Below are 12,229 nucleotides of genomic sequence, written 5' to 3'. Positions count from 1 at the left end.
TGTAAGCTCCAGGGAGTTATTGTAGTCATTGGATCGCATGCAGGATTGGTGTGTGGGGTCATGTTGTCATCACCTTTAGCTCCGCAGAGTGTGATCAGATTACCAGGCTGGATATCCTTGGCAGTGGTTTCAGTTACCAGAGCAATCAGAGTTGACTGTTGTTGTTGTGGTTTTTGATGATCAAAGGGAGGAGCTGCCATGTGGTGTTCTTTCCTTGACTCATCGGTGGAGTATGTCTGTCTGAAGGTGGATCATGTCGTAATGTGAGTGTGTTACAGTGGTAGCACCACAGTGGTTGATTGTACTCAGGTGAGTAATGAGGCTGGAACGTTTGTACCGTGAACTGGACGAATGCTTTTTGTGGTTTGGCGGGTGTACTGCGTGTTCATGTGTCTGAGCTTGCTTTAAAAAAAAAAGAAAAACAAATACAGTTTGTGGCATTAAGTGAATAAAGCTTCCCTTGTCTGTATTATCTCTTGCAGCCCAGCAGTTTCCACAGTCAGACATGAGGAGCCCTCCAGGCCTGGGTCGCTGAGCAGCTGAGGTCAGAGTTCAAGCGCTTGTTTTTGGCAGTCATGGCTGACAAAGAGGGTGTGCCTGTCGCCCCGGGCCAGGTCTACATCGAGGTGGAGTACGACTATGAGTACAAGGCCAAAGACAAGATGGTGACTATTCGCCAGGGAGAGTGGTATATGCTGGTGAAGAAGACCAATGAGGACTGGTGGCAGGTGAGGAAGGAGGAGGGCACAAAGGCTTTTTACGTGCCAGCGCAGTATGTCAGAGAGGTGCGTCGGGCACTCATGCCCCCTCAGAAGCCCACCGTGAGGGCCAAGCCCACCGTTTTAGATATCTGCAGGGCATCAAATGAAAACCTCAACAGACCCCACCCAGAAATGTCCAGCTTTGGGCGTCCTTCACCCTCCTCGACCCCATCGCCATCCTCTGATCGCGTTACACCACCAGTTCTGCCCAAGGATGCTAACCAGAATGTGGGAAGTCCCCATCACTGCAAAGTGGTAGCTGAACTGGTACTTCTTCACAATAACAACAACCATCACCATGCCAACAACTCCACGCTCCCAAAGTCACGGGCAGACTCTCCTCCGCTCAAGGTGGGGAACAACCACAGCAAAAGTCCAGATAGCGACAAGACCTCTCCACCAAGCGAGCTGCCGGGGGACGGGCTGAATAAGCTTCACAACGACTCCGAGTCCGGGGACGAGCTGAGCAGCAGCTCAACAGAACACATGCAGGTAAGGTGCTTTAAACTTTGTAGAAACGGTGTCCTTCCAGGATCTGTCTCATTTGATTTGACTCCATTTTGAAGTTTTTCCTTTAATACATTCTTCGCTTCCAAAGTTTCCACGGGTACAGAACACAATGCAAGGTTGCTCCGTCTTTGTAATCTCAATAGTGCTTTCTGTCCTGTCCTGTTCTGTTTTGTTTTCCATTCTTCTTGGTTTATTTCCCAGCCTGTGCTCATTTTGTTCTCCTGGTTTGGTTCAGATAGCGTCCTTGTTCCTATCAGATTCTGTGATACTGGGTGTTCACAGATCGCGTAGCTCTCCAAGTGACAGCAAATGCCTCATTTGACAGATTTAACGAAAGCAGCAACAGTTGCAGGTGCTTATTAAAATCTTCTACTGTTGCCCTTGAAACATAATTTGTCTGGCTTGTGCAGATGTGCATTTTTGGGGAGGCAGCTGTTGCAGTTGGGTCATTAAAGACTAAATGGTGTGTTCATAGTTTCACTGTTAAATGGAGGGTTCTGTGATTGAGAGTCTTCAGGTACATTTAATACAAGGAAATGCCAAATACAACTGCTTGGCTGTGTAGTGTTCTAGTGCTGCTTTGGCTTTTAAACTTGCTGTACTACAGGAATGTGTGTAGAGATATTATTATATTCAAAACTAATGCTTTGAGACAGGTCATCTCAGCAAGGGCCCCCCATACAGGGATCCAAACTTCCTGATGCCTCAGACAAAAAAAAACAAAAAACAAAACTCAGACCTCTCCCCAGCTTCATGATATCAGTCTTATCCCTGTGAAGCAGGAAAGTGGGAGAATGGGTGGAAGGCTGCAGGCACTGGGGCTTATCCTCCCTTGTCTGCAGCGGAGGTGGATCGAAGTAGGAAAAGGAGATTTCCAGACAGTTGGAGTCCAAGGGACACTGCTCCCCGTGAGCCATTTTTGGGATGGTTGTATCTAGGAAGGGTCAGCTTGTTTGAGGGCTCTAAGTGTTGCTTGCGTTCTTTGTTCCACAGGCTGCAGCAGCCTCCTCCACCACCGTGGAGTGAACAAAGAGAGCCAGGCTTGAATAGAAACTAGGTCATATCTGTGGAGGATCCGTCTGTTGCCCCCAGTCGCCCTGCCGTGGGGACCACTGTGTGAGCGAGAGAGTGTGTGTGTGTGTGTGATCCTGAAATGCCATGTGTGATGTGCCATGTGAAGGAAAGGAAAGTGAGGATGGAAGCACAGTAACACAGTTAACAACTTCAGAGCCCCCGCATGCAGGACGGATAAGTGATTTGTGGGTCGGTATTGACACTTCAAAAGCCCCTATCAAGACGAGAAAAGGGTTGTTTTCTGTGTTGCTGCCTGGCTTCCCCAACCTTTTTTGAATTGATTTCAAGCTTGTCAAGTTGGCACAGGCCAAAATAAACACACATTTCACTCTCAGCCATTTACATTTGCATGGGCAGCTCTTTAGAGTGTCTTTTGTCAGGCTACAGTAGTGCTGGGTGGGGGGGGGGGCAGATAAGAAGCAGACAGAATTCAGCTGAAACTCCCTGTGAAGCTCAGCGCTGTCTGTGGTCGCCGGGGCAGGTGGAACCCACTCCCTCGCTCTTTGTGGCTTTTGTGGTGTTGTGTTAGTTTGTCCTGTTTGGCCTTTTGCCAGGCGAGTGAATGACCCTGCAAAAAAAAAAAAGAAAAAAAAATCCTGATTCTTTCAACTGCCCAACTTCCACTGCTTCCTGTCTTTGCTTGGGCGCAGACAAACTGGGCCTGTAAGAGAGAGGATCACTTTGTGACATTGCTCTACTCTAAAAATGTATTTTTGGTGAGTTATAGTGCAAACCAGAGCCTGACTGAAACCAGGTTTTTGAGGTTGATACCGATACTGAATATGTATTAACATGACTGTACAGAAATAAATTGATAGGCATCCTTTAAAGTTATTTATTAAAGAATTGCATATCTGTATGAATATTTCGGGCTGTGTATCCCAGCATAGGGGTTACAATTTAGCATATTGTTTCATAGTTTGTGTTTACACTCACGATATGTGCTTACTTCTTGTCTCCGTTGACGTGCTTAGGTTGCTGTGGAAGAGACAGGAGAAGGAAGTGGAGAAAGACCCATAATTTATAAATATAATTTTAAAATAAAGGAATGAATGGAAATTTGGAGTTATTTTTGACAGTATGGAAAAGATTTTTCTGGCCTGGCCTGGCCTGGACTGGCAGGGGTTTCTCAGGATGCAGATGATGATAATGTCTGACACCAACATGAGCATGCCAGCAAAAGCACAAAAATGCAAAGCTTACACTTTAAATTGTGAGATGCATGAACTGAGGTGGGCAGCCCTGCAAGTGTACTGGGCTGCAGAGACAACTGGACATGAGCCATGAACAATACTATAGTTTTTCCTATAATTTGAGGTAAGGAATTTTGCTAATTTCATTGAAAAAGTAGAAAACAAAAAGCAGGGGCTCCAGTGATTTGATGTTGCAATATTACAGTAAATTGAGGAGATTGAAAGAGGCAGATTAAAATAGTCAAAAATTAGTACAGCTGAAGCAGAGAGATCCTGGCATGTAGCCAGACCCATACAAAAGGAAAATGAAACAGATGTTGCGTCCCACATTTCCCATGCTGCAACTTGATAGCATTTTCCATTAGGTCCTCGCTACCAGGTAAATGGCTTAACTTCAAAAATGTGTAGTCCGCACGCCCAGGATGTGGATTTGTAGGGAACATTATTTCCATCAATGTACCTTACCTCATACATCATACAGCCTTTTTTTAAAGGAGCAGTGACAAGTAACCTAAACTTGCTGCTTCATGTTGTTCTTGTGCAAACTTGCTAACTTTTTCATTCATCCACCAAAACGGTTCACCTTCAGCCTCCCCTCCACAAACACAAGTCCTCCTCTCCCTTTCACGTCCGCTCTGTAAAGGAGCGAAGGAGCTGCTGAATGAATGGACGGGAGTGCCAGCTGGCCTCCTCTAATTGATTAGATTTGATCACCGGGTGACGATTAACGCCTCCGTGTCTCTCCATGCTTTCCATATGTAATTTGCTTATCTCTGGGGCTCTGGCAGTGGTAGCATCAGCAGAGTACCGTGGTCCATTCCCCGCCTCCTCACCACCATGAGGGGTCGGTGGGGTTTGTAAAAATCCCTACCCCCACCTTCTTCTCTAGAAGCCTAAATGCACTATGCTCTTAAAGGATTTTGCAAAATAAACCTCTTTTCCTCATTTCTCAAGAAACTGGCAGTGGTATAGAGTGTTTGTTTTCTTAGAAGAGTGTGGTAGACCATATGATTTAAAAGCCTGTTTTTCACATAAACATATTGGGTTTCTCTACGCCTATTCAGTTTTTAACACACTGATGTTTTGCCTGTTTTAAAATTCAACAGAAGAACATGACCACACAGTCTCTCAGGAATGGTATTTTGAGCTGAATGCTTTGGAATATTTTAACTCACATCTTCTTAAAAATGAGACTTGCTCTTTTGATGGGAAACTCCTTTTCTTTCAGTGACTTAATGAGCGGGTGAAGGCTGCTCTGCGGGATTGTGTGAGAGCCCAGACTGTTGTTTTCTTTCTCTGAGATGTGTCACCGAGAGGAAGATGTGGTGGCCCTGGATGTGTTTGTGTCTGTGGCTTTACACTCTGGAGCCAGTGGGCTGCCCTGTGCTAACTCACGGTCTGATTAGAAAGACCTTGAGAGGGGCCCCACGCCCCTGCCCTTTGTGCCGTTTCACACAATCGCACTGGAGACAAGGTATCAACCACAGATGTGCCCTGTCTTCCTTTCACAATTCCAACACGTTGAGCTGTCGAGTTGGCTAACTCTGCATGGTCTGTAATGTGCAGTGCTGCTTTGTAATAATCAAACCCGTAATTGCCTGAGAGTGCAGGATCAGTCACTCCCTGTAAAATGAGGCATCATCCACTATGGCATGTCTTGCTTCACAGAAATCTCCTCCGCTTTAAGGAAGCCTGCAGCCACAGTGACATAACAGGCTTGTAAATGTATCCGGACGGATTCTCAAAGGTTTTAAAAACAAAAGGAAACAGCTGAGTTGAGGCCAGAGTCTGTCTGCCTTCAGCCTGCTGTGTGGTCTACTTCTAGCTGGTGCCTCCGGGAGGGAGGGATGGGGGGGAGTTACGGGCGTAGCGAGACATGTACAAAGTGCGAGGGCCTTGGGCCCTGACAGAGCCCCTGTGGGATGGCAGAGACCTGGGGACAAGAGACCAGACAGATATGTTTTCATGTTTGGGTGAATGTGGAGATTAGTTGCAGCCTGTGAGCCGTAAACCTCCGGACGGCTGCCGCAGGGAGATGAATGACTCGAAAGAGCAACATTACAAGGCCACCATTAAAGATGGAGGAGAGCATTAGAACCGGTTGTCATGAATGTCTTAGCGTCTGTCGAGATGTACTTAAATGTAGATAGATTGTTCCTTGCGTGCTGCCGTTTCTTCTGCTGAGTTGTATGTTTGCTGACTTGTGCAACGGAGCAAAGGCTGAGAATGTGTATCAGGGGCTTAGCAGTGCATTGAAATAGACTGCTATGTGGGGGTGGTTGGGACTCCTAAGTACACTTTGCGTTTTCACTCCCAGAAAGGTTTGATCAATTTACTGCTGCTGTTTTGGTGCACTGAATTGGGTCATTATTGTCCAGTGACGTGAGTTTTCTCCCACGTGAATCAGGTTGTGTGTATTGTTCATGTAAAGGACAGTGTGGTGGCTGATTACAGAGCCTTCCTCTCACAGTCATGGGAAGCTCTTCAGTTTACTGTACAGAAAAGACCTGTTCCTAAGCACCCCAGTGCCACAATAACCTGCTAATTACATATCTTGCTAAATGGACTCCTTGCCTGTGGTGTCTAAAATTTGCTACAGAGCACTCTTTACAGCCAATTTCCAAATAAGCCGAAATCTTTTGAAGTAAGTACAAAAAGTGCATGCTTTTATTGCACAACGATCTTGTAAATACCACCAGAAACGAGTGCAAGCGGCGCTGTAAAGTGCAACCCTCTCCTGTCTGCTGTGCCCTGTAATGTGGAGCTCTGCTGACAGTCTTAACTCCTGGACCGGCTGAAAAGGAGGCCCCTGCTTGTTTTCCAGTGCATACTTGACATTCCAGCCTCAGTGCCTACACACACACACACACACACACACACACACACACTCACATACAGTGAGGCAACCAGCAAGCTAAGTCAATGAAGGTCTGCTTTCCCCTGAAAATTGAAGCACCAGTCTTTTCGGTAATCTAATATTAAACCTGAACAAATAGCGCATCCGCTGTGTTCATGTGAGAGTCTGCCTCTCTGTCTGCTTATCCGCCTGCATGCGTTCTTTTTTTTTTCTCTTCTCTTTCCTTTGTCTGGACTTTTTAGTTTCTCTTCTACTTTTCTTGCTCACTCTGTCTCTGCTGTTTCCTCTTCTACATTCAGCCCAGTATTCCCCTCTGCTCACCTGTCTCTCCTTTCAGTCTTGCTACTGAATGATGTTGTCAGATGTGGTTTCTCGGGGAAAGGCAGGACAACAGTGAGGAAACCCAGAGCTCCTGATCCCCACTCCAACTCGCATCCATCCTGATCCATGCCTCTGTGATATAACTAGAGGATTAAAACCCTCAAGGCCCCCCCCCACCACATCCCAGGGCTGAGCCATCAAGACGACCACAAGAGCTGGTGTTGACAAATCAGGCTTTGGATAAAGGAGAAGCGTGTCTGTTGTGTAAGGTGCAGGATTTCACCTTCGTTACCTCTTTCCATGAAGTGTGGTCTGAAGGTGAGATGGATAAACTGGTTTACTTACACTCATTTATTTATTTATTTTTTTTTTTTTGTTCATGTTTGGGTTCAAGGCATGGATTTCTAAAAGTGGCAGTTTTGGTTGGAGGCAGCCAGTAATGCCAAGGAAATTGAATAAAATGTTCACATTTTACTTCTGCATTTTGCTCCTAGCACACAGTGAAAAACCTTTCTGAAATAGATCGTTATCTGATTACTCCCGTGCCAATGAAATTGTTGAAGCTGGGGTAGTATGTCGTTTCTGAAATATATGTCTGCTTGAGAGCTTGTTCACGTCAACAATAATTGCAAAATTACTGGATCATGTTGTGGAAATTAAAGGAATGCTGTGATTTGTTCTTTGTAAGCGAAGCAGAAAGTTCTGTTTACATTCCATTTTATTCACCAGAACTCATTAGCTGTGTTTACATTAATGTGTTTTGGTGCACATTTTGAAGTATTGCATTAGAAAATGTTAATAAAAATGATCATAAAAACAAAAAGTTCTTTATTTAGCCAGGAAAAAAAGAAGTGTTTTTGCATGATAAAGCTATTAACTGTTGCATCCATCCAAGAGATTTATATGACGAGAAGCTACACCCTGTGAAGACCTTTTTGTGAAGTCGTGCGGATGAATTCTTCTTTTTCGCTTTCTGGCATTTCTGAGCACTAATTCTATTAGACTGAAATCTGCCCCAAAATAGACCAGTGTCTGCAACACAGACAACACGGTGAAGGCTGAAAAGCCTGTCACATGGCTTCTTCGCAGCTCTACGAACACGAGGTATTAAATGTAAACTTTAACAGTTCCCTTCTTTCCCAGTTGCTCTAAGATGGACCAAAGTGCAGAACACAGCTGATTGTGCAGAGCCTGTGAGGCTTCCTGTCTCTCTCTCTCTGTCTACGCAGTCGGTTGTAGTTCTCTGCACTCCTGTGTCCATAAAGCCGCTCTGCCTGTCACCCTGCGATGCATCCATGCATTCATTCACACAATGGATGACCGGGTGGGAGGATACATCACCTATTTAATTTGCTCACTCCTGCTCTTTCCCTCTTCTTTTCCTCACTCCACTGCTCACTGCAGTTGATTCGTCCCCTCCCCTTTGGCTCACTGTCCCCCCTTCTCCGGGCCCGGCTCACCACTGTAGCTTGGTGGACTGGGACAGCATGTACCCAGAGAAGGTAAGCTAGCCGGCCTGCTTGTGATAGCGCAGTGATTTATCTACCTCGTGCTTCCTCTCTCTGCTTTCCACTTTATCTCTCATCCAGCAGCCTCCCTGGATCTGTTTGGCTGTTTGAGACGTGTTTGGTTTGCAAGGTGATTTCTTTCTCAGCCCCTTCTTCCCGTGACATTTCGACTTGAAGCATTCAGACTGACAGCACCAGCTGCTTTGTGCACTGTTATGTGTTTGATACGGTGTTGGGCACGTGTGGGTGTTTTTGTGTGGGATTTATTTAGCAAGAAACTTGACCGCACTCCTCTGTGTCATCCACAGAGGTCTGTGTTTGCATACAAGTGATGATGTTCAGGGCACAGGGCTCTCGGGACATAGTTACATAACTTGTGTTGGCCACATCCAGAGCCTTTTAAACAGCTGCAAGACCCCCCCCACAGCGGCCTCTTGTTTTGGATGAGCGGACAGGTCAAGCTATGCTTACATCCAGCCCTCTGAGGATAGCGATCACGAGCTGGAGAACTATCTCCCCCAGTATCTCTCAGAAAGCTGTGTGTGTTAGATGTATGTTGCTATTAGCACAATGACGGCGAAGCCATTTAGATATCGTTTTCAGGGTATAAAAGCGTTTCTGGCTGCGCTGTGCAGTGCTTTGTCTGTATTGTGCCCTGTTTCCAATTTCTTCCATTACCTCCAAATCTGCCTTGGGGGATCGGAAGCAGCAGAGCGCTAAAGTAGAGCGCCGTCACTCCCGACAGTGATCGGTTTTGTTTCTATTTCGCTGTCCTTGTTGCTGCGCATGCTGTTGTTTCGGAGACTGACTGAAATTTAAAAGTAGCAGAAAATCATGCTATTATGATGAGATTTAATGTGAAATGCATCTCATGTTGTCCTTCCAAGAACCGTTGTCTTTAGTTCGACACAACGCCAGTAATATGGTCAAGGATACTGCGCGTAACATCATAGGGAATCCTGTGCAGCTGGTTCTCTTATGGAAGATATCAGATAGTAACTGAGTTCAGCATGGGTGCAAATCTTTTGTGTAATGAAAGCGTATCTTTTCTCTCCTTCCATCCTTCTTGTCGCATGCCTGCCGCCATTCGTGTGCTGCCTGCTCTCGGACTTGTTGCACGATGTGTTTACGTTTAACAGCTTGTATCTCTCAGTGATTTAGTGCAACAACGCAGTGCGTTACTGCACATCTAAGACAGTATGTTGTGCGCCATCCAGTTTTTTTTTTCTCTGCTCTCACTGCTTTTCTCAGGAGAGGCGCAGCTGCTGCTGGTGTGTTTGAGGACCGGTGGAAGCATCGGAGCGTAGGCGCCTTTTGAGCATCATGGGGCATGTATTGTCTCTGTCATCTGCTGTTGCTAATTACTTGGTGTGGTTGCCAGAGAGACAATGGATGAGCTACAAGTTGATCAGTGCTGAAATAGTTCCGCTATTGTCCGTCTTGCCAGAGGTCATTTGCTGTGAAAGGGAGATTGGTCCGTCACAATCATGTTGCAGCTGTCGATACACAGGGTTGTGTGAAAGTGAAGACGAGTCACTGAGGTGTGACGTGAAGTGTGTTTAACCTCTGCACCCTGTTCGTGGTGTTGTACAGCTCAGTTTTATCGATCTTCTATCAGTGGCGCTTGTTTTACTCACAGAAGCGTTATTGTGTTTTATCGTCATTTGTCCCCCGAGGATGTCGTGCAGTCCGGTAAAGGCCTTGTGGTTTTGACTGCTGAATTGACTTTCTAGAAACTCTGTGTTTTTGTGCTCAGAACTTTCCACTAGCAGCTGTCTCTGAACAGAGATACTACAGTGAAAAACAAAGGGGACACAGAGAGAGCGCACACTACACCGCTGTGGATCAGTCTGGATCCTTCTGCCAGCTATACAGCGCTGTACCCAAACTGTAAATTCAGTTTTAACACAGCATTAGCACACACACACACGCATTATAATTGCATTCAGATGGGCTTTCAGCTCATTGGGGATTTGGTGCATGTCTGTACATTTCCTCAGAGCTGAATAGCAGAAATAGCTCGCAGATAAAACAGAGACGCTAGGAGGCTGATGATCAGTGTTCACAGAAGAGACTTCCAAGGCCAGTAGCCTTTCAGTGCCCTTGTATTTGATTGGCAGAGAGGCACTCTCAGTGTCCATTAATGAAATGGATATGCCAGCGGTAACGGATGTCTCACTGTTCCCTTCATGCTCCGTTGGCTCTGCAACACCATTGGTTGGTTTGATCACCCCTTTGTGTAGTTGATTGGCAGCTTGTTGATTGTTCTGTCAGGAAAGTTTTAGTCAGAAACATGTAGAATAGTTTGTATCTACTTCAGGGAACAGCAGTGCTCCGAAAACCCTTTTAGTATTCAAAAAAATGTGTTGTGAAGTTGTAATTAAGGAATGGTTCTCCGTCAGCCTTCGTGGTTTCATGTTTCTGTGTCCTCCATGCCTTGTTAAAAATCTTTTTTTTCCCTCTCATTTGTGATGGACCTTGGTCAGGTCAGCATTATCTAAGCAGAACAGAAGCAAAACAAACTGTGTGTGTGTGCATTTGAGAGTCATCTTGAGCCATCTTTCAGCCTTGCGCCCCTCTTTCTGTTGACATAATGCTTTAGATCCCTTTTCCACTTCTTTTGAAGCAGAGAGGCAAACCAGAGGTCAGCCTATAGTGGCTTTCCCTTTGCTCTTGCTTCACCCAGTAACGATCAGATTTATAAGTAACCAGCATTATATTCACAAAACAGAGACAGAAGAGCTCAGGTTCACTTCAGGTGTTGCGTTACTGTGTCATGGCATCACAAACAACTTTATCATGCTCATAATTGATGATTAAAGCTGTTTTATATGAAGTTAACTTTCATTTGAATGCAAATTAGCAGTGACATTACCTTGACTTTGTGTACAGAGCCTCCATGTAAAGCTGTGACTTATGTCCCTGTATGTCTGGTGGAGGCTGCACAGCCATCTGCCACTGTTTGTAGCTCTTAGCAATAGTTTGTAAAATGACTTACCGACGCTGGTAATGTAGAATTCAGCAGTGACACTTGTGCTTTGTCACAATTTAAGATGTGTGTATTCATGAGAAATTGTGTCTCGTAAACATGCGGCTGGTCCCGGATGAACACACTTAATCTTGGATATGCCAGCTCCTACATAACCTGCTTAGAGATTGACACACATAGGAATTCTGTCAGCATGAATATGAAAAGAGGGTTTGGTAATGTAAAGAGATTATACTTTCTAATACAGCACAGCTAATAACAAGATTATTGTGTGTTTGGCTCAGCGTGTTTCACTTCTGCGGTTTGTCTTTGTTTTGTCTCTGTAAGGGAGCAGGCAGTGATTGTTTGCCACTGAAGGAGGTTACACAGACTAAATCCATTCTGCTAACGTTTCAACAGTGAAGGGTCAAGAGATAGCTGAGCTCATTTGACCCCGGTTCTGCTCACACAGGCCTACCTCCTAACGCTTGTTTGTAAGTACATATGTATCACTATCAGCAGGTGTAGAGCTCATTATCATATTGACCTTTATATTACCTTGAAGAAAACATTGTTTTAGTCATTATTAGTTTTGTTCATTTGATTCCATTTCCATTCCACTTTTTTTCCAACCTGATGTAGAAAGAAAATACAACCTTTGTGATGGTTGAGGTCACTTGTCTCAGTACAGTAGATTTCTCTTCCTTCCTCTGTTGTACTTTCTGTAGGTTGTTTGTGTACATTAGCGAATAAGCTAAGTGTGTGTCTGTTTTTTTATTTTTTTCGAGGTAAAATGACTGCTACTAGAAATATTGTTTTTGTATGGACTAAACCACAGAAAAGAGACCAGACAAAGTGCCATAATCATCTAAAATGTGTTGTGTGCTTCACTGGGTGAGCTGTGGGACAGAGGGGCTTACAGGTCAGCCTGAGCCTGGACAGGCTGCCCCTGCCTCAACACACATACACATACTACAATGCAATCTTCTTACATATCTGGATTAAGGGGTTGTGTACAGCACATTCCTGGGTTAAAC

The 12,229-nt window shown here is 45.1% G+C and overlaps 1 protein-coding gene across 5 annotated transcripts in view; it reads left to right on the top strand.

Annotated features, from left to right (window-relative positions):
• Window positions 1-12,229, top strand: part of arhgap12b (Rho GTPase activating protein 12b) — a 51,687-nt gene that overhangs the window by 3,054 nt on the left and 36,404 nt on the right. For 4 of the 5 annotated variants that reach the window (XM_046370911.1, XM_046370910.1, XM_046370909.1 and 1 more), the window contains exon 2: window positions 483-1,253. In XM_046370911.1, coding sequence (XP_046226867.1) covers window positions 576-1,253 — 678 coding nt within the window. In that variant the 5' untranslated portion in view covers window positions 483-575. The remainder of the gene's footprint in view (window positions 1-482; window positions 1,254-12,229) is intronic. The other variant, XM_046370908.1, reaches the window with a different exon arrangement.

Source organism: Scatophagus argus, chromosome 18 (assembly GCF_020382885.2).
Source record: "Scatophagus argus isolate fScaArg1 chromosome 18, fScaArg1.pri, whole genome shotgun sequence".
Taxonomy (NCBI): domain Eukaryota; kingdom Metazoa; phylum Chordata; class Actinopteri; family Scatophagidae; genus Scatophagus; species Scatophagus argus.
The sequence above is the reverse complement of the archived record's forward strand: the minus strand, read 5'-3'. Positions and strand labels throughout refer to the sequence as shown.